General features: G+C 47.8%; 1 protein-coding gene across 1 annotated transcript in view; it reads right to left on the bottom strand.

Moving 5' to 3' along the window:
• The window catches only part of LOC115539381 (E3 ubiquitin/ISG15 ligase TRIM25-like), a 58,413-nt gene extending 41,257 nt beyond the window's left edge, over positions 1 to 17,156 (bottom strand). Inside the window, exons 1-3 of the mRNA XM_030350404.1 lie at positions 17,054 to 17,156; positions 15,622 to 16,689; positions 13,752 to 13,797 (exon numbers count right to left, since the gene is read on the bottom strand). Coding sequence (XP_030206264.1) covers positions 13,752 to 13,797; positions 15,622 to 16,689; positions 17,054 to 17,075 — 1,136 coding nt within the window. The 5' untranslated portion in view covers positions 17,076 to 17,156. The remainder of the gene's footprint in view (positions 1 to 13,751; positions 13,798 to 15,621; positions 16,690 to 17,053) is intronic.
• Between the last annotated feature and the right edge of the window lie 5,406 nt (positions 17,157 to 22,562).

The raw sequence follows: 22,562 nt of genomic DNA, 5'->3' as shown, positions 1-22,562 counted from the left end.
GACCTGGATCTAGTCATGCAATTGGCGTGTCGGCACCATTTACGGTTTTGGCTGTGGACCCACTTCTAGGGGGGAATAATAATAACTAGAACTGCAAGCAGTTATGCAGGGGTCCAAGAAGTGTGCATTTCGCCGGCACAACGCGACAAGAAATGTGCATTTCGCCGGCACAACGCAAAGCAAGTATTCAAAACGCTACCGTGAACAACATGTGGATATAAAGGTTTTGACTGTGGGAGCTTCGGTGTGGGAGTTATAGCCCAAAACGCGTTTTCAGAACATTCCATTGGCGATCAGGAGATGCATTATTTCGTCGTTTTTTTGCGCCCTCTTGTGGCGAAATTTTCCAAAGACAATTTTCCTTTTCCAAATAACTCCCGCCCACATTAATAATTCTTGACCATAATTTTTATATAGACTCGGGTTTGCCCCGTGATGGTTCCCTCATAGTTTGAACAACATTCCTTTGGCCAATTAGAAGATATACAATTTCCTCGTTTATAGCGCCCCCTTAGGGCGTAATTTTCCGAATTTTTATTCGAACGTCGTTAAGGGTGGCGCTAACATGTGTGTTAAATTTGGACTCGATCCGATGTGTAATTTTGGTTTTTTTTGGATTTTGGATTTTTCACGTCTAATTTAGCTAATAAACAAATATTAAAAACGATACCGTTTCGTCGTCAAAGGTCGCATCCAAAAAGTGTTTCATGCATTCTTTGCGTGTGCGTCTGAAGATGTCGTGTGCAAAGTTTTGTGTCGATTGGTCAAGAAATGTGGGAGGAGTAGGGAAAAAACAGTTTTGCGGTTTTCGTGATTTTGCGAAAAAAAATTATAGACGCAAATGGGCGTGGCCTATGCCAAAAGATGCAGCAGACTCCAGTGAAGCTGTGTGTACAAGGTTTTGAATGTGGGAGGTTCGGTGTGGGAGTTATAGCCCCAAACGCGTATTCCTTGGTATAGCGCCACCTAGTGACCGGCGTGTCTGGATTTTGTCGTCTGCGTAGTCCGAAGAGATCTGGATCTAGTCATGTAATTGGCGTGTGTGCACCATTTACGGTTTGGGCTGTGGTACCACTTTTAGGGGGGTAAGTATAATAATAATAGGAAGAAAAATCCTTACAAAAACAATAGGGATCCAACCTGTTGGCTTGGACCCCTAACTAGAACTGCAAGCAGTTATGCAGGGGTCCAAGAAGTGTGCATTTCGCCGGCACAACGTGACAAGAAATGTGCGTTTCGCCGGCACAACGCGAAGCATGTGTTGAAAACGCTACCCTGAACCTGTGGATACAAAGGATTTGACTGTGGTAGGAGTAGCGAGAAGTCAGTGTAGCGTTTTCGCTGCGAAATTTTGTAGAAGATATACAATTTCCTCGTTTATTGCGCCCCCTAATGGCGAATTTTTCCGAAATTTTTATCGAACGACATTAAGGTTAGCACCAACATGTGTGTAAAATTTGGACTCGATCCGATGTCACATTTTGGATTTTTTTGGATTTTTGCTATTCCACGTCTAATTTAGCTAATAAACCAATATTCAAAACGCTACCGTTTCGTCGTCGAAGGTCGGATCAAAAAACTGTCTATCATTTCTTTGCGGGTGCGTCTGAAGATGCCGTGTGCAAAGTTTGGTGTCGATTGGTCAAGAAATGTGGGAGGAGTAGCGAAAATACAGTTTTGCGGTTTTCGCGATTTTGCGAAAAAAAATTATTGACGCAAATGGGCGTGGCCTATGCCAAAAGATGCAGCAGACTCCAGTGAATAAGTGCGTACAAGTTTTTGACTCTGGGAGGTTTGGTGTGGGAGTTATAGCCCCAAACGCGTATTCCTTGGTATAGCGCCACCTAGTGACCGGTGTGTCTGGATTTTGTCGTCTGCGTAATGTTCACGGACCTGGATCTAGTCATGCAATTGGCGTGTCGGCACCATTTACGGTTTGGGGTGTGGGCCCACTTCTAGAGGGAAATAATAATAATAATAATAAAAATCCTTACAAAAACAATAGGGATCCAACCTGTTGGCTTGGACCCCTAACTAGAACTGCAAGCAGTTATGCAGGGGTCCAAGAAGTGTGCATTTCGCCGGCACAACGCGACAAGAAATGTGCGTTTCGCCGGCACAACGCGAAGCAAGTATTCGAAACCATACCGTGAACAACATGTGGATATAAAGGTTTTGACTGTGGGAGCTTCGGTGTGGGAGTTATAGCCTAAAACGCGTTTTCAGAACATTCCATGGCCAAATAGGAGATAGACAATGTCGTCGTTTTTTGGCGCCGCCCTGTTGGCGAAATTTTCCCAAGACAATTTTCCTTTGCCAAAAACTCCCGCCCACATTAATAATTCTTGGCCATATTTTCTATATAGATTCGGGTTTGCCCCTTGATGGTTTCCCTTGAGTTTGAAGAACATTCCTTTGGCCAATTAGAAGATATACAATTTCCTCGTTTATTGCGCCCCCTAATGGCGAAATATTCCGAATTCTTTATTGAACGCCATTAAGGGTAGCACCGACATGTGTCTAAAATTTGGACTTGATCCGATGTCTAATTTTGGTATTTTCTGAATTTTTGCGTATCGACGTAAAACGTAGCTAATAAAGCAATATTCAAAACGCTACCGTTTCGTAGTCGAAGGTCGGATCAAAAAAGTATATAGTTTTTCTTTTCGTGTGCGTCTGACGATGTCGTGTGCAAAGTTTGGTGTCGATTGGTCAAGAAATGTGGGCGGAGTAGGGAAAAAACAGTTTTGCGGTTTTCGCGATTTTGCGAAAAAAAATTCTAGACGCAAATGGGCGTGGCCTATGCCAAAAGATGCAGCAGACTCCAGTGAATATGTGCGTACAAGTTTTTGACTGTGGGCGGTTCGGTGTGGGAGTTATAGCCCCAAACGCGTTTTCCCTTGGTATAGCGCCACCTAGTGGCCGGTGTGTCTGGATTTTGTCGTCTGCCTAGAACTCAGGGACCTGGATCTAGTCATGCAATTGGCGTGTCGTCACCATTTACGGTTTGGGCTGTGGGCCCACTTCTAGGGGGGAATAATAATAACTAGAACTGCAAGCAGTTATGCAGGGGTCCAAGAAGTGTGCATTTCGCCGGCACAACGCGAAAAGAAATGTGCGTTTCGCCGGCAGAACGCGAAGCAAGTATTCAAATCGCTACCCTGAACCTGTGGATATAAAGGTTTTGACTGTGGGAGCTTCGGTGTGGGAGTTATAGCCTAAAACTCGTTTTCAGAACATTCCATTGGCCAAATAGGAGATAGACAATGTCGTCGTTTTTTGGCACCGCCCTGTGGCGACATTTTCCAAAGACAATTTTCCTTTGCCAAATAACTCCCGCCCACATTAATAATTCTTGGCCATATTTTCTATATAGACTCGGGTTTGCCCCTTGATGGTTCCCTTATAGTTTGAAGAACATTCCTCTGGCCAATTAGAAGATATACAATTTCCTCGTTTATTGCGCCCCCTAATGGCGAAAAATTCCGTTTTTTTTATTGAACGCCATTAAGGGTAACACCGACATGCGTCTAAAATTTGGGCTTGATCCGATGTCTAATTTTGGTATTTTTTGAATTTTTGCGTTTCGGCGTAAAACGTAGCTAATAAACCAATGTTCAAAACGCTACCGTTTCGTCGTCGAGGGTCGGATCAAAAAAGTGTTCAAGCATTCTTTGCGTGTGTGTCTGAAGATGCCGTGTGCAAAGTTTGGTGTCGATTGGTCAAGAAATGTGGGAGGAGTAGCGAGAAGTTAGTGTAGCGTTTTCGCGGCGAAATTTTGTAGAAGATATACAATTTCCTCGTTTATTGCGCCCCCTAATGGCGAAATTTTCCGAAATTTTTATCGAACGACATTAAGGTTAGCACCAACATGTGTGTAAAACTTGGAGTCGATCCGATGGGTAATTTTGAATTTTTCGGGATTTTGGATATTCCACGTCTAATTTAGCTAATAAACCAATATTCAAAACGCTACCGTTTCGTCGTCAAAGGTCGCATCAAAAAAGTGTTTCCTGCATTCTTTGCGCGTGCGTCTGAAGATGTCGTGTGCAAAGTTTGGTGTCGATTGGTCAAGAAATGTGGGAGGAGTAGGGAAAAAGCATTTTTGCGGTTTTCGTGATTTTGCGAAAAAAAATTCTAGACGCAAATGGGCGTGGCCTATGCCAAAAGATGCAGCAGACTCCAGTGAATCTGTGCGTACAAGTTTTTGAATGTGGGAGATTCGGTGTGGGAGTTATAGCCCCAAACGCGTCTGTCCTTGGTATAGCGCCACCTAGTGGCCGGCGCGTCTGGATTTGGTTATCTGAGTAGCGGTGCCGGACCTGGATCTAGTCATGCAATTGGCGCGTGTGCACCATTTACGGTTTGGGCTGTAGTCCCACAAGTACGGGGGGAAGAATAATAATAATAATAATAATAATAATAATAGGAAAAATCCTTACAAAAACAATAGGGATCCAACCTGTTGGCTTGGACCCCTAATAATAAAAATCCTTACAAAAACAATAGGGATCCAACCTGTTGGCTTGGACCCCTAATAATAAAAATCCTTACAAAAACAATAGGGATCCAACCTGTTGGCTTGGACCCCTAATAAAAAGAATCCTTACAAAAACAATAGGGATCCAACCTGTTGGCTTGGACCCCTAAAAATAATAAAAATCCTTACAAAAACAATAGGGATCCAACCTGTTGGCTTGGACCCCTAACTAGAACTGCAAGCAGTTATGCAGGGGTCCAAGAAGTGTGCATTTCGCCGGCACAACGCGAAAAGAAATGTGCGTTTCGCCGGCAGAACGCGAAGCAAGTATTCAAATCGCTACCCTGAACCTGTGGATATAAAGGTTTTGACTGTGGGAGCTTCGGTGTGGGAGTTATAGCCTAAAACTCGTTTTCAGAACATTCCATTGGCCAAATAGGAGATAGACAATGTCGTCGTTTTTTGGCACCGCCCTGTGGCGACATTTTCCAAAGACAATTTTCCTTTGCCAAATAACTCCCGCCCACATTAATAATTCTTGGCCATATTTTCTATATAGACTCGGGTTTGCCCCTTGATGGTTCCCTTATAGTTTGAAGAACATTCCTCTGGCCAATTAGAAGATATACAATTTCCTCGTTTATTGCGCCCCCTAATGGCGAAAAATTCCGTTTTTTTTATTGAACGCCATTAAGGGTAACACCGACATGCGTCTAAAATTTGGGCTTGATCCGATGTCTAATTTTGGTATTTTTTGAATTTTTGCGTTTCGGCGTAAAACGTAGCTAATAAACCAATGTTCAAAACGCTACCGTTTCGTCGTCGAGGGTCGGATCAAAAAAGTGTTCAAGCATTCTTTGCGTGTGTGTCTGAAGATGCCGTGTGCAAAGTTTGGTGTCGATTGGTCAAGAAATGTGGGAGGAGTAGGGAAAAAACAGTTTTGCGGTTTTTGCGATTTTGCGAAAAAAAATTATGGACGCAAATGGGCGTGGCCTATGCCAAAAGATGCAGCAGACTCCAGTGCATATGTGCCTACAAGTTTTTGACTGTGGGAGGTTCGGTGTGGGAGTTATAGCCCCAAACGCGTATTCCTTGGTATAGCGCCACCTAGTGGCCGGCATGTCTGGATTTTGTCGTCTGCGTAGTCCCCACGGATCTGGATCTAGTCATGCAATTGGCGTGTCGGCACCATTTACGGTTTGGGCTGTGGGCACACTTTTAGGGAGGTAAGTATAATAAAAATCCTTACAAAAACAATAGGGATCCAACCTGTTGGCTTGGACCCCTAATAATAATAATAATCCTTACAAAAACAATAGGGATCCAACCTGTTGGCTTGGACCCCTAATAAAAATCCTTACAAAAACAATAGGGATCCAACCTGTTGGCTTGGACCCCTAACTAGAACTGCAAGCAGTTATGCAGGGGTCCAAGAAGTGTGCATTTCGCCGGCACAACGCGACATGAAATGTGCGTTTCGCCGGCACAACGCGAAGCATGTGTTCAAAACGCTACCCTGAACCTGTGGATACAAAGGATTTGACTGTGGTAGGAGTAGCGAGAAGTCAGTGTAGCGTTTTCGCGGCGAAATTTTGTAGACGATATACAATTTCCTCGTTTATTGCTCCCCCTAATGGCGAAAAATTCCGGAATTTTTATCGAACGACATTAAGGTTAGCACCAACATGTGTGTAAAATTTGGACTCGTTCCGAAGTCTATTTTTGGATTTCTTTGGATTTTTGATTTTCCACGTCTAATTTAGCTCATAAACCAATACTCAAAACGCTACCGTTTCGTCGTCGAAGGTCGGATCAAAAAACTGTCTCACGATTCCTTTGCGTGTGCGTCTGAAGATGTCGTGTGCAAAGTTTGGTGTCGATTGGTCAAGAAATGTGGGAGGAGTAGGGAAAATACAGTTTTAGGGTTTTCGCGATTTTGCGAAAAAAAATTGTGGACGCAAATGGGCGTGGCCTATGCCAAAAGATGCAGCAGACTCCAGTGAATATGTGTGTACAAGGTTTTGAATGTGGGAGGTTCGGTGTGGGAGTTATAGCCCCAAACGCGTATTCCTTGGTATAGCGCCACCTAGTGGCCGGCGTGTCTGGATTTTGTTATCTGAGTAGCGGTGCCGGACCTGGATCTAGTCATGCAATTGGCATGTCGGCACCATTTACGGTTTGGGCTGTGGTTCCACTTTCACGGGGAGGTAGTATAATAATAATAAAAATCCTTACAAAAACAATAGGGATCCAACCTGTTGGCTTGGACCCCTAATAATAATAAACTAGAACTGCAAGCAGTTATGCAGGGGTCCAAGAAGTGTGCATTTCGCCGGCACAACGCGACAAGAAATGTGCGTTTCGCCGGCACAACGCGAAGCATGTGTTCAAAACGCTACCCTGAACCTGTGGATACAAAGGATTTGACTGTGGTAGGAGTAGCGAGAAGTCAGTGTAGCGTTTTCGCGGCGAAATTTTGTAGACGATATACAATTTCCTCTTTTATTGCGCCCCCTAATGGCGAATTTTTCCGATTTTTTTATCGAACGACGTTAAGGTTAACACCAACATGTGTGTAAAATTTGGCCTCGATCCGATATCTAATTTTGGATTTCTTTGGATTTTTGATATTCCACGTCTAATTTAGCTAATAAACCAATATTCAAAACGCTACCGTTTCGTCGTCGAAAGTCGGATCAAAAAACTGTCTGAGGGTTTCTTTGCGTGTGCGTCTGAAGATGCCGTGTGCAAAGTTTGGTGTTGATTGGTCGAGAAATGTGGGAGGAGTAGCGAAAAAACAGTTTTGCGGTTTTCGCGATTTAGCGAAAAATATTCCTAGACGCAAATGGGCGTGGCCTAGGCCAAAAGATGCAGCAGACTCCAGTGCATCTGTGTGTACAAGTTTTTGGACTCTGGGAGGTTCGGTGTGGGAGTTATAGCCCCAAACGCGTATTCCTTGGTATAGCGCCACCTAGTGACCGGCGTGTCTGTATTTTGTCGTCTGCATAGTCCGAAGAGATCTGGATCTAGTCATGCAATTGGCGTGTCGGCACCATTTACGGTTTGGGCTGTGGTCCCACTTTTAGGGAGGTAAGTATAATAGGAAAAATCCTTACAAAAACAATAGGGATCCAACCTGTTGGCTTGGACCCCTAAAAAAATCCTTACAAAAACAATAGGGATCCAACCTGTTGGCTTGGACCCCTAAAAAGAATCCTTACAAAAACAATAGGGATCCAATCCTGTTGGCTTGGACCCCTAACTAGAACTGCAAGCAGTTATGCAGGGGTCCAAGAAGTGTGCATTTCGCCGGCACAACGCGACAAGAAATGTGCGTTTCGCCGGCACAACGCGAAGCATGTGTTGAAAACGCTACCCTGAACCTGTGGATACAAAGGATTTGACTGTGGTAGGAGTAGCGAGAAGTCAGTGTAGCGTTTTCGCGGCGAAATTTTGCAGACGATATACAATTTCTTCGTTTATTGCGCCCCCTAATGGCGAATTTTTCCGAATTTTTTATCGAACGACGTTAAGGTTAACACCAACATGTGTGTACAATTTGGGCTTGATCCGATGTCTAATTTTGGATTTCTTTGGATTTTTGATATTCCACGTCTAATTTAGCTAATAAACCAATATTCAAAACGCTACCGTTTCGTCGTCAAAGGTCGCATCAAAAAAGTGTTTCGTGCATTCTTTGCGTGTGCGTCTGAAGATGTCGTGTGCAAAGTTTGGTGTTGATTGGTCGAGAAATGTGGGAGGAGTAGCGAAAAAACAGTTTTGCGGTCTTTGCGATTTAGCGAAAGAAATTTCTAGACGCAAATGGGCGTGGCCTAGGCCAAAAGATGCAGCAGACTCCAGTGCATCTGTGTGTACAAGTTTTTGGACTCTGGGAGGTTCGGTGTGGGAGCTATTGCCCCAAACGTGTTTCTCCTTGGTATAGCGCCACCTAGTGGCCGGCATGTCTGGATTTGGTTATCTGAGTAGCGGTGCCGGACCTGGTTCTAGTCATGTAATTGGCGCGTGTGCACCATTTACGGTTTGGGCTGTGGGCCCACTTTTAGCGCGGGAAGTATAAAAAGAAGAATCCTTACAAAAACAATAGGGATCCAACCTGTTGGCTTGGACCCCTAATAATAATAATCCTTACAAAAACAATAGGGATCCAACCTGTTGGCTTGGACCCCTAAAAAATCCTTACAAAAACAATAGGGATCCAACCTGTTGGCTTGGACCCCTAATAATCCTTACAAAAACAATAGGGATCCAACCTGTTGGCTTGGACCCCTAATAAAATAAAAGTCAGAAGTGGACATCTCTTAGTGGGTATATATATATATATATATAGGAGGATGATGGTGGACATTTTGGGTCAAAGGTCGGGTGGGTAGATTTTTTGGTTTGGTGCCACCTTAATATTCGTACATTTTAAAAAGGGGATTAGGATCCCCTTTTTATGAGTATTAGCTGAGCTCATAGACACATTGACATTGTACACATTCAGCATTGATTATGTCATAACCATGTTATCCTTTCAAAGTCCAGTCAGAGAAACTGCAGTGTAAATAATCCAACAAATGTGTGTGCTTCTTTGTGTGTGCGTGCATGCATGTACGTTAGAGCATGTGTTTATGATTGTGTGTGTGCAAGACATTTAAAGAGAGTGCCTTTTAGTTTCCGGCTCCGTTTAAAGGCCACTTTAACATCCCATAAGGGGGGGGGGGAATGTATGAAATCAGCTTCTACACACACACACACAGCATGTGTGTGTGTGTGTGTGTGTGTGTGTGTGTGTGTGTGTGTGTGTGTGTGTGTGTGTGTGTCGTTTCACGGCCGTTGAAGAAACAGGCCATACGAATACTGCCTCCGAGGTCCGAGGCCGCCCCGATCACCCGGCCCCCAGCGGGCGGCCTTCTGCCCCTGACGGGGGACACTCACCGCAGGGGAGGGCTGCTTCTTACTGGAGACTTCATCTCTGCTGCATGTAACAGTGGTCGAGGAGCGCCCAGGCTGCCTCCATCCCCGGGTCACGCATGAGCAGGATCCCTTTAGGGGGGTACGCTTTAGTGTGTGTGTGTGTGTCAAGAGTAGGGTTTAGAGTGTGTGTGTGTGTGTGTGTGTGTGTGTGTGTGTGTGTGTGTGTGTGTGTGTGTGTGTGTCAAGTAGGCTTTAGAGTGTGTTTTTGTATGTGTGTCCAGAGTAGGCTTTAGTGTGTGTCAAGACTAGGCTTTAGAGTGAGTGTGTGTGTGTGTGTGTGTGCATTCGTGTGCGTGCATGTGAACATGTTGTAATGTGTGTGTTGGCTTGTGTGTGTGCAAACATGTTGTGTGTGTGCAAACATGTTGCAGTGTGAGTGTGTGCACAGACCTGAGCTGCCCCCCGGGAAAGCCACATCACAGCCACAGCCCGACGAATTACAGTTTGCAATTCGTAAACACGGAGAAAGAGAGAGATTTGATTTAGATTTTTCAAAAATACTTTTTTTTACAATCAACCGAGAGTACAATACATCAGGAAATGTGCTATTTGTTCAGTCTTTACATTTTTTTGGTTTATCCAACAAAATCCTGTGCAAAGTGCAACTCATCATTTTCAACAAAGCAAATAATATTATTGTAACACGGGCGCTGTTTAAAAGCATCTACATCCCCAAACGCCTTATAAAACGTATACTCCAGCCAGACTCTGGCTCTGACGTTACAGAGGAACACAGGAGGGGCCTCATGCCCTGCTCTGCCCTCCACCTTATCGCTCCGGCTGATGTACGCGGCCATTTTCGCATCTCCTAAGAGATAATTTACTAGGTGCCACTTAAAATATTACTTTTTTTGTATCCAGCACCAAAGATAAAAACTTTTTCAGAAAAAAACACATTCAACAGACTAAAAACCAAAGTTAAAAGAGAGAAAAAAACAGTGAGTCTCGGGCACTCAGTAAAAATATGGAAAACTGTCTCCCGTAGGCCACAGAACGGACATGTGTTTGAAACAGCAGGATTTAAAACCGAGATAAAAGTATTTGAGGCGATGGCACCATGTAGTACCCTCCACTGGAGGTCCCCCCCCCAAAACCACCCCCCCCCCAAACCAAAACCCAGGGAGGAGGTCCAAGAATAATCTCGGAAAAACATTTGTTGTTCTATTAATAATTTTTCTTAAGGCACTTATGGAAGCATTATTAACTAATACAACGAGAAATCATCGGCTAAACACACGAGAACATTCAATTGGATCCAAAGAGTTGTTTATTGCAATTATGCTTCATTTACAAATAAGACAGAAAAATTGTCCCTTACATGTACACAATTAACACGAGGACTAAAACAATAGAAGCAGCAGACTTTACAAATCATCAACAGGTGAGCACGTATCTTTAATAACTGAACATGTTCTGCGACCGCTTGGTTCCCAACAGAACACAAAAATCAAGATTCAGTTTAAAGTCATTTACAACATGCAACATTATCCCACAGACATCTTGGTTATTATGAATACAAAATAACATCTGCTTTAAATCAGGTCGCAAATCAGGATTATGACAAAAATGATGATATAAGAGCCCTTAAGACTTAAACTGGTGAAGTCTGAAAATATATAAGGATTGACCATCAATAGGTATTTTATATACATTTCAAATAATAAATGTGCTTATCTAACTATGGGTGATCTTAAAAGCCTTTTCATGGTTTATCATGCTATACTTTAAAGGAGAGAGAGAGAGAGAGAGAGAGAGAGAGAGAGAGAGAGAGAGAGAGAGAGAGACTATGGGCCCTATCTTGCATCCGGCGCAAGTGACTTAGTCACTGGCGCATGTGTCGTTGCTAGTTTACAACTGGCGCAGAGCGTTCTTTTCCCACCAGCGCCACTCGCCGGTAAATTAGGGATTGATCATGCGCCCCAAGGGGCGGTTCGGCGGAAGGAGGAGGCGTGTTCTGGCGCAAACGGTATTTTGCCGTCTCTGAATACCATTGCGCTACTGACCAGGAAATACCTGGTTTAATGTCAGTGGCGCGTTGTTCAGACGCTATTTTAAGGGCGCATGCATACATGCGCATGCGATGCATACGGATTGCTTGTGCACCTCGCGCATACACTTTGCTTCTCTCATCTACCTAGCCGCACATTCTTGGTAAATTATTTGGGAAAGAACAGCTGATGCAGCGGTAATAAGTTGTGCTTTTAAATCAATGCATCTGCAAACACCGTACAGCAAACACATATTTTCTTGACACAGACATCGTGAAGGCCTACATGCCCATAACTTTTAGGATTGATGAGTAGGCCTATTTGATCGTGAAAAACATTGTTTTACCGCGAGTGAGTGTTAAAAAGAATGAATGAATGCGGGCGCGTGTGTGTGCTCTCTAAGGCGCCCAGTTTCCAACCTCGAAATTTCACTTCATTTAAATTTAATTTGCATGGTATTTCTTATCCTTATCAGATGCCCGAACCACCTCAGCTGACTCCTTTCTAAGTAAAGGAGCAGCGGCTCTAATCCGAGTTCCTCACGGATGGCTGAGCTTCTCACCCTATCCCTAAGGGAGACGCTAGCCACCCTTCTCATCTCGGCCGCTTGTACCCGCGATCTCGTCCTTTCGGTCATCACCCAACCCTCATGACCATAGATGAGGATAGGAACGAAGATCGACCGGTAGATCGAGAGCTTTTCCTTGCGGCTCAGCTCTCTTTTCGTAACAACGGTGCGGTAAAGCGAACGCAATACCGCCCCCGCTGCTCCGATTCTCCGGCCAATCTCACGCTCCATAGTTCCCACACTCGCGAACAAGACCCCGAGGTACTTGAACTCCTTCACTTGGGCAAACTAAACACGTAACGCATAATACAATCAATGGCAATGTCTATTACCGCGGGGACACATGCATATTAGGATAGCATACAATACTGATAAGAAACAATGTTTATAATGTATTGCGTATATCATTAAATAGAACCACAGTTACCGCATATCATATGTTATAGCCTATCATACGTTTTCTTTGCCGAAATTTATTTGAGGATTCAGTATTTCTGAAGTTGTGGAAGAAAACCCCTTATTCCATGTGTGAATTAGGCCATATTATTTGGCAATAAACTAAGCCATTTGCAGTTTGAAATTCTCGGAGACTGCAGACGCGCTGTCAATATATCAACTCGTCCGATTCAAATGCGCTCATGGCTCTTAAAGGGGATGGGAGCTGGCACTCTCATTGATTTGTTTCACGTTACGGCCAAACCACACCTACGGGTAACTAGGCTGCTTCAGACCAACCCTTTTGACACTTGCGCCGCGGCGCAAGCGTCATTTATCCGCCTGTAAAATAGCGGTAGCGCCGTAGAACCGCCCACAAAGCTACTTGCGCTTTGTGCTTCCCACTTGCGTTTCAGACCGTTAAAATAGGGCCCTATGTGTGTGTGTGTGTGTGTTTGTGTGCGTGTTCGTTTGTGTGCGCGGCGGGGCGGAGGGGGCTGCACTTTTTTTTTTTTTACTACACTTAGTCTGCCCCCCCCCCCCCCTACAGAGGCCCCGCAGAGTGTGTGTGTGTGTGTGTGTGTGTGTGTGTGTGTGTGTGTGTGTGTGTGTGTGTGTGTGTGTGTGTGTGTGTGTGTGTGTGTGTGTGTGTGTGTGTGTGTGTGTGTGTATTTGTTGTGTCCCCTGATCCCTGGTGGCCCGGACCCCACTTTGTTTTTCTACACCCGACGCCCGAGACGCTGAGGACCCTAACCCCCTAGTCCGCCGCCATCAGGGATCAGACAAACAGGAGAAAAACCGACTACACAGAGAGGCTGAGGACCCCGTCCACCGTACCCAGACCCCCGGGAGGAGGTCCTCCTGGGTGAAGGAGGACCAGAAGGTGTGGAGGTGTGTCAGTGTGTCTGAGGACCCTCCTCCACCTGGGGACACTCTGTAGAAGGACAGAGAGCCAGCAGGCCGGTCCAGATACACTCCTACTCTGGTGGAGCCAGCGGGGCGGAGAGGGAGGAATGTCCTCCTACCGTTGTACCCGGCAGTGTAAACACCATCAGAACAATAAAGACTCCAGGACTTGTTGTTCCCTCCAAGCCTGCTGTCATCACCCCCTCCTCTCCTTGTGATTCCTCTGTATGTCACTCCTATCTCAACCCCTCCTCCCCACTCTACCTCCCAGTAACAGCGGCCAGTCAGAGCCTCTCTACCCAACACCTGCTCCCAGTAGTCAAATCTGTCTGGGTGATCCGGATACGACTGGACCTCTCCAACCGCCGTCACCTTCCTGTTGTCCTCAGACAGAGAGAGGTCTCTGTGGGCCGTGTTGGGGTCCAGTGTGAGGTCACAGGCATCTGAGGGAGAACCAGACATGATGAGCTGCTGAACCGCTCTTCATCCTCATCATCATCATCACTAGTACTGTTCTCCTGCGCTCTGTGTACATATACATAGATATGAACAAATACATGCATATACATATGTACACATACATAGATACACACACCTCAACAATAACGTTATGAAAACATCAACAACAATATTATGAATACATCAACAACAAACATCTCTCCTTGGATCCAGGCTGCTCTTCTTCTTTTTATTCTCTTTCTTTTTGTGATCGCTTTCTCTTCTTCTTCAGCCCCCTCCCCATCAGCCCCCCCCCTCACCAACCCCCCTCTCATCCCCCCCCCCCTCCCCATCAGCCCCCCCCCTCACCAACCCCCCTCTCATCCCCCCCCCCCCTCCCCATCAGCCCCTCCCCCTCACCCCCGTCACCCCCCCTTCCCCTTCCCCTCAGCCCCTTCACCCCCCCACCCCCACACTCCTCCCCCCTCAGCCCGGTCCCCCCCCCCTCCCTCACCCCTAGTCCTCACCCTCAGCCCCCCCTCAGCCCCGTCACCCCCCCTCCCCCTCCCCCTCAGTCCCGTCACCCCCCCTCCCCCCTAGTCCTCCCCCTCAGCCCCCTCCCCCTCAGCCCCCTCTCTCTCACCCCTTCACCTCCCCCTCACCGGCCCCTAACCCGGTCACCCCCCCTCAGCCCCTTCACCCCCCCACCCCCCCCCCTCACACCTAGTCCTCCCCCTCAGCCCCTTCATCCCCCCACCCCCACACTCCTCCCCCCTCAGCCCGGTCACCTCCTTCCCCCTCACCCCTAGTCCTCCCCCTCAGCCCCCCCCCTCCCCCCCCCCCCCCCCCCCCCCTCAGCCCGGTCACCTCCCTCCCCCTCCCCCTCACCCCTAGTCCTCCCCCTCAGCCCCGTCACCTCCCTCCCCCTCCCCCCCCCCCCCCCCCCCCCCCCCCTCAGCCCGGTCACCCCCCTCCCCCTCAGCCCCTTCACCCCCCCTCCCCCTCAGCCCGGTCATCCCCCCTCCCCCTCAGCCCCTTCACCCCCCCTCCCCCTCAGCCCGGTCATCCCCCCTCCCCCTCCCCCTCCCCCCTAGTCCTCCCCCTCAGCCCCCTCTCTCTCACCCCTTCACCTCCCCCTCACCGGCCCCTAACCCGGTCACCCCCCCTCAGCCCCTTCACCCCCCCACCCCCTCAGCCCGGTCATCCCCCCTCGCCCTCCCCCATAGTCCTCCCCCTCAGCCCCCTCTCTCTCACCCCTTCCCCTCCCCCTCACCGGCCCCTAACCCGGTCACCGGTCATCAACAACAATATTATGAAAACATCAACAACAATATTATGAATGTAGTAACCACAATATTATAAATGTATTAACAACAATGCTATGAATGTATCAACAACAACGTTTTGAACACATTGTGGTAACCCGGCCCGACACAGCGGCCCTGAAGCCCAGGGGACCGGTGGTGCAGGGGATCTACCACCCTTCTCCCCCAGAGGGCGCCGGGGACCAGTGGGTCCAGTGTAGGACCGAGGACCGGACCGGGATACGCTCCCAGGACGGACCGCTGCAGCCGAGTCCCGTTCCCGAGGAGGCCGACGGGCCACATGGATGTCAGTGTGTAAGCATGCTATGGGTTTCTTTGCATTACATTTTTTAATGTAAGGTTATCTTCTCAACCTTATTTTACACGGTGGCACTCATATCTTAAGGGGAAAACATCTGACATGTTGAATTTAGTTTGAATGTAAAATATTTCTTTATATTTGAAGAATATTTTAATATTGAATGTACATTTGACAGCCATAAATCAAACCAAACAGACACTTACACTTGTGTAGAGCTGATCTCAGGTCAGGCACCTTCTTCACCTCCATGTTCAGTGTCTCCTCCAGCTGATCCAGGGCTCTCCTCAAGGTCCCAACGTATGATGGAGGACGGACCTCCACCGTGGTCCAGTCCCTGGTGGGTGGAGGATCCTTCAGGGATCTGAAGGTCTGGAGGAGGTGGAGGTGGTCTTCAGTTTGGGAGAACTGCTTCACCTCTGAGCTTCTATTGGTCAGATCTTTTATTTCCTGCTGCAGCTCTTTGATGAGGCCTTCAGCTTCTTTCTCTGTGGATTTCAGTTTCTCTTGAACCGTTTTGTTGTGATCATCCAGACACTTTTCAACAGAGCGCCTCAGAGCAGTGAGGACCTGCACACCATCGGCTATCTCTCTGTCTGCGTCTGCTTTGCTGTGGTCCACCCTGTCTATGATGTCTTTAATCTTTCGTTGTCTCTCCTTGATCATCTGCTGAACTTCAGCCTCTATCTTCCCCAGCTGGGCCGTCTTCACTTCATATTCCTCCTTCAGAGGTACAACAGGATGTGACTTGTGGTCTGTCATTGTGCACAACACACACGCACACACCTGGTCAGTCTGACAGAAGAGCTCCAGGAGTCGGCCGTGTTTCTTACACATCCTGTCTTCCAGACTGTCCAAAGGGTCGACCAGCTGATGTGTCTTCAGACGGGAGACTCTCTGATGTGGCTCCAGGTGGGTCTGGCAGTAAGAGGTATAACACACCAGGCAGGACTTCACTGCCTTCAGCTGGGTCCCAGTACAGACGTCACAAGGAACTTCTCCGGGTTCAACGCAAGGCTGCTCTTTGACTCGTACAGAACTTCTAAACTGATCAACCATCCCTAATATGAAGGTATTAACCCGTAAAACAGGTCTTGTGTGGAACAGCTCGTTGCAGACAGGACATTTGTACTGGACCATGTCATCCCAGAACACTGTAATACAGGTTCTGCAGAAGTTGTGTCCACATGGTGTGGTAACTGGGCTGTTGAACACATCCAGACAGATGGAACAGGAGAAGTCCTCCTCAGACCACGATGTCGCAGAGGCCATTCCTAGAAAACCATTGTTAAATAAAGTTAAATCATTTATAATGTATAACAATGGTAAAATAGAGGTAGTAGCCAATCAGTAGTTTTGTTTTGAGTAACAGCAGTGAACAGTGACTGGTGAGAGTACTCAACATATTCACTAACGATTTCAACCCATACCTGATGATAGTAAAATAGTACCTTTCCTATTGATATGATCGATAAGTTACAGAAATGTATGATGAATCCTGGATCAGAGTGGAGTAAATTACCTGGGTCTTCTCACTGCTGTAATGAAGTAAGCATTACCAAACCGTCCGACTCGGTAACAAGGAAATTATCCTGTGAACCAACCAGTTGGACCAGTTTACCCTCCTCTCAGACTAACCTCCTATTGGCTGCTGTTCCATGACATCACTGTACAGGTGTCCTGCTGCTCGAGGCGGAACAATATCACTTCAATGAGGCATCTTGTTGGGCTGGATTGGATTGGGTTCATCTTGGAACAAACTTTACAGGCAGGTATTTAGAAAGGGCCAACACACACACACACACACACACACACACACACACACACACACACACACACACACACACACACACACACACACACACACACACACACACACACACACACACACACATTGTTAAAGCGATATAAGAGTTTTTGGTTCATTCACTTCGAGAATGCGACTGCTTCCTTCCTTCACTCGCAGTAACAACTTCTTCCTTTGTTCATAATCGTCATGCAACTGCATTATTCAGAGGTCTAATAGTGCCATCTATTGGCCAAAACATGTAACTCCATCGTACATAAATCACAGAATCATGAAAAGGGAATATACAAAATGCAAAAATGGGGGGTATACCACATTCTCCCCTGCTTAACTAAATGTCGTCCCAACATTTCCGGTTTCAGTCCATTCTGTTGTAACAGTTTGATTACTCACAGGTCCATTATTCAAGAAATATATCTGATGACAGATTTCACATTACAGATATCTCACGCTAATGTTATGAGTTAAACAGTGGAAGTCATTGTGCACTAGGACAACCATCTATTCACTCCGCTGTGTTCACTGGTAGCTTGTCTTGACTGGAATAGGCGTGACCTTTGACCTTATGTATAATCACATAGAATCTCACACTTTCACTTATACTATTCACTCAAATCTCATCACATTTCCTCATTTCGTTGCATTATAAGAGTTTTTCCACAGTCTTTGTCTTTGCAACCTGTAAACACATTATCTTATTATCACCATTTCTTCTTCGGTATCCATGTGCGATTCTAATGTAGGAACTGACTTGCTTGTGGGCCTATATTAACTAAAAGTAGCTTTTCTTAAACCTCTTCTTCCTCAAAACACATTTTCAATCCATTACTTTAACTTAAACATGAACTTACAAATGACATCCATCCTAAACCCGGATGGGTTTAGCTGCTCTTGAGGTGGGGAAGGCAGGCCTTGTTCCTGGACTGGAGCTCGGCCATCCTCATCCAATCATCTGGCCCGTTTTCGGGCTCGTTCTCAGCTCCCACACAGGATGTACTTGTGCCTCGAAACGCGCTCACAAATGAATAAACAAGAGCTATGTACATGGACTTTTACTGTTTTTTTCAACATTTATCCAACACCAAGATCTCCAAGCTCTCTGAATAACTCACTGCGTGTCGGCGCGGTGGTGCTGGCGGCGCTCCGCCTGCAGCCCGGCACTCATCAGTCGGTCACCTCCGGCAGCCGTGGAGCCGGACAGCCCCATGGAGACAGGCCCGGCTGCCCCATGGAGACAGGCCGGACAGCCCCATGGAGACAGGCCGGACAGCCCCATGGAGACGGGCCCGGCTGCCCCATGGAGACAGGCCGGACAGCCCCATGGAGACGGGCCCGGCTGCCCCATGGAGACAGGCCCGGCTGCCCCATGGAGACGGGCCCGGCTGCCCCATGGAGACAGGCCCGGCTGCCCCATGGAGACAGGCCCGGCTGCCCCATGAGGACAGGCCCGGCTGCCCCATGGAGACGGGCCCGGCTGCCCCATGGAGACGGGCCCGGCTGCCCCATGGAGACGGGCCCGGCTGCCCCATGGAGACAGGCCCGGCTGCCCCATGAGGACAGGCCCGGCTGCCCCATGGAGACAGGCCCGGCTGCCCCATGGAGACAGGCCCGGCTGCCCCATGGAGACGGGCCCGGCTGCCCCATGGAGACGGGCCCGGCTGCCCCCTGGAGACGGGCCCGGCTGCCCCATGGAGACGGGCCCGGCTGCCCCATGGAGACGGGCCCGGCTGCCCCATGGAGACGGGCCCGGCTGCCCCATGGAGACGGGCCCGGCTGCCCCATGGAGACGGGCCCGGCTGCCCCATGGAGACGGGCCCGGCTGCCCCATGGAGACGGGCCCGGCTGCCCCATGGAGACGGGCCCGGCTGCCCCATGGAGACGGGCCCGGCTGCCCCATGGAGACGGGCCCGGCTGCCCCATGGAGACGGGCCCGGCTGCCCCATGGAGACGGGCCCGGCTGCCCCATGGAGACGGGCCCGGCTGCCCCATGGAGACAGGCCCGGCTGCCCCATGGAGACGGGCCTGGCTGCGGGGCTGTTGGAGAGGTCGGGATGGGAGCGTGCGGAGGCCCGGCTGTAGAAGGTGTCTTCGTCCTCACCGTGGTGGGCGTTGTCGGACCCTCCGCGTCCGGGAGTTTTCTGTGGACGGGACGAGCGGTCAACATTGATGTGCGACAGGAACCTCAAGGAGGGGACCTTTGAGCGTGGTGAAGCCCTGCTGGTGCTTGACTTTGAGTAAAGGTGCGTTGACTTGAGGTGCGCTGAGACACTGTTCCCCGTCGCCAAGTCTGCCGTTGTGTTCTCAAACCACACATAAGATCAACTCGTTTAAACATTGCTTATCGACAGAACCTGAAATCTCTTGGTTGCGTCATTCGACACGCCGGGGTCAACGTTTTTAAACGTAAAGCTAGTCTCCCCCGCGAGACAGTGGCGCAGGCTCAGGCGCTGGCCCCTCCCCCCCAGAAATTGCAGCGCCGCTTTCCCGACAGGAAAACGATGGAGTGGGTCGCATTCGACGCATCTCATGTGATCGCACCTCCATTCAGCTGATGGAGTTCCCCTGAGTGTATTAGTGCCCATCAATCTATTTTGGGATGTAGAGGCCATCATGTCATGAGCCAATCAGCTGTGGCTATTGACCATCCTTTGTAGGGAAGTTATGTCCAATCTGGAGGGCTTAACCACGAGGGGACCTTCATGCAGCGTCTATTAAAGTGTTCCTCCCACAACCCAATGGGTTTACAAATTAATAAATGGTGCTCTCACACCGGCAACACATGTGAAGGGAATAAAAGGCCTGGGTGATGTTGTCTGTGCTCTGTGAGTTTCCCCCCCCACCTTGCTCATCGTGATGTGATGACCCGGGTGGTCCGGCGCCGTTTGACCAAGGGGGGGGGGGGAGGATTCTGGGAGCTCAGCCAAGGATGTGAGGCTGTTGTCCATATGGCGCTTTGTCGTTGAGCCAGAGAAATACATAAACAACGTGATCTCCACGCATGCAAAGAAATAGTAGTCTCATGTCCCAACCCATTTCACGCCCAAATATAGCTCATATGAGCAATTGATACATCTTGACTCTGGTAAAGATCAAGCAAGGCTTCACATAAATCCTGAATTATTATGAATCCCGGGTAACTCCTAATGTTAACCGTAGCAGCGATATACTATTAAACGAATACAAAGGGTAACAAAGGCCCTCCTAGTGTCCGCGGCCCACCTGTCCGCCTGCATGTTGGTCATGGTTGTGAAGTACAGGCTTCCCACAGAATCGGCTGCTCGATGATGGAACAATGTAGCGTAGTCATTTTAAAGTATTTAAAAAATATGATATTGTAATCATATTCTCTCTCATATACTCTATATCAGCCGTTCTCAATCTGTGGTACGCGTACCACTGGTGGTACGCGAGCGCCCTCTAGTGGTACGCGGAGTATGAACGATTTTTTGAAGCAATTTTTTGAAGTTGAAGCAACCGTTTCTGATATCTGGGGAATCGATAACTCGAGTACTACTCGTTACAAATGAACTCGGTTGGTGGACAGGCAAACTCGAGTTTGCATACACACAAACAAACAAAGTTTTCTGAAGCAAATGTATCAATTTTCTGTGCGGCGCCACTTACGCATGCCGTGGGCACAAAGCAAATTAAATGTATCCATTTCTGTGTGGCGCGTTCCGTGCCGTGTGCAGGCACGCCAGAATTCAAAAAGTTAAGAGATGGCGGTTAAAGCAAAGCGCAGCGAAGAATTGAAATAGGCCTACTTTAAAGAAATAGGAGATCATAAGGTGAAATGTAAAATATGCCAAGCGAAATCGAGCTACCAGAGTAGCTACTACTTGTAGGCTACTAGGCGGCAACATATGCTCCTGAAACACAACGGTGAGTTCGGGAAAGCAGACCCGCAGCAACCAAGTGTGTCGGCTATTTTAACCGCCGCAAGACGCAGCCGTAATCCCGGCCGTGTAGAGAAGATCACAACGCGTAATCCATAGTCCATTTGCTGGCGTTTTATTTGCAGCTTTAAATTATTTGCAATGGTTAGGCTACTTGTTTCGTTTTAGTTTTTTTTAAACTGTTACAGGCCTTGGTTCGACGTGATTTAAATTGTGAGACGCATAGGCCTATTTATTTTTGTAAGGAAAATGTGTTTTGAACGTTTGCAAAAATAAATAATGAATACTCTGATAACGCTGACTGTTTTGATGGAGAATAAGCATTACATGTTTGGTTGGTAATATTGCCGTTCATCATCAGGCCTATTCCTGCTGCAGATGCGTTGCATTCTAAAAATAGATTTGATTAAACGAGTAGGCCTACTCGATCTCGATTGATCCTCGAGGATTTCCTTCGATCACTCGAGTTTACTCGTGCCCATCCCTAGGCCATGTACCCGTCATATGCAATCATCTTAAACCTGCATTGGCTAACTGCTGTGACGACGAGTAGGGGAAGCAACATTTTTGCAAAATCGTCCTGTGACGAGACGTTGAAAGTCTGCTTTCAGAGGCCAGACATTTCTGGACTTTTGGATGCAGCGACGCAGCGAATATCCTGCGCTTTCAGACAAGGCTGTGCGCTTTCTCATTCAATTTGCGACCAGGCTTCTCTTGGTCGCAAATGGTCGCAAATAAGAGCGATGACTACTGTCATGTCATCGCTCTTAATTTATCCCCAAAAACGCAGCTGATCGGACGCATCACACGATTCGGAGGCATGCATCACATTTAAGGATTTTAAAAACTGATTCTTATTTTTTTTTTTTTTTTTAAATGCATTCGGAAGAGAAGGGAGACTAGCGTTGCTCACGGGTTGGAATGAAAGGGAGAAAAGGGGACAGAGTTGCCCGCGGAAGCGATGTCTGAGATGCAGAGACTGCTTCACGCTACCAGTGTCAGTTTCGTACGGTGTGGAATGAGAGCTCGGGAAGGCACTATTGCGCAAGTACGCCTGCGTGCTTGCGCAATAGCATACTGCCCGAGAATGCAGTATCGCTGTCAAATCTGTCCCTGGGAAAAGTAACGTTGCTTGCGCCGAATTGAAAAAGGAAACCGCTATAATGAAATAGCGGTAATATTTCCACATTAATTGATAAAATAACAGGGGATGGGAAGGGGGGATGGCTGTTTCAGAAGGGGGATGATTTCGATCATTTTAATTCCAAAGGGGGATGCCATCCCCCCTCAACTTGTGTGCTGGAAGCAGGTTGGATACTGAACCGAGTCTGAGGCTAAAGCTAACCTCAATCGACCCAGACATCACACCCCTCCCACTAAGCATGATAGGCCTAATTTTCAATGTGTGCCTGAGTACATTCTCCTTCAAACCTAAACATAGTTT

The sequence above is a fragment of the Gadus morhua genome, unplaced genomic scaffold (assembly GCF_902167405.1).
Source record: "Gadus morhua unplaced genomic scaffold, gadMor3.0, whole genome shotgun sequence".
In the NCBI taxonomy this organism is placed as follows: Eukaryota; Metazoa; Chordata; class Actinopteri; order Gadiformes; family Gadidae; genus Gadus; species Gadus morhua.
The sequence above is the reverse complement of the archived record's forward strand: the minus strand, read 5'-3'. Positions and strand labels throughout refer to the sequence as shown.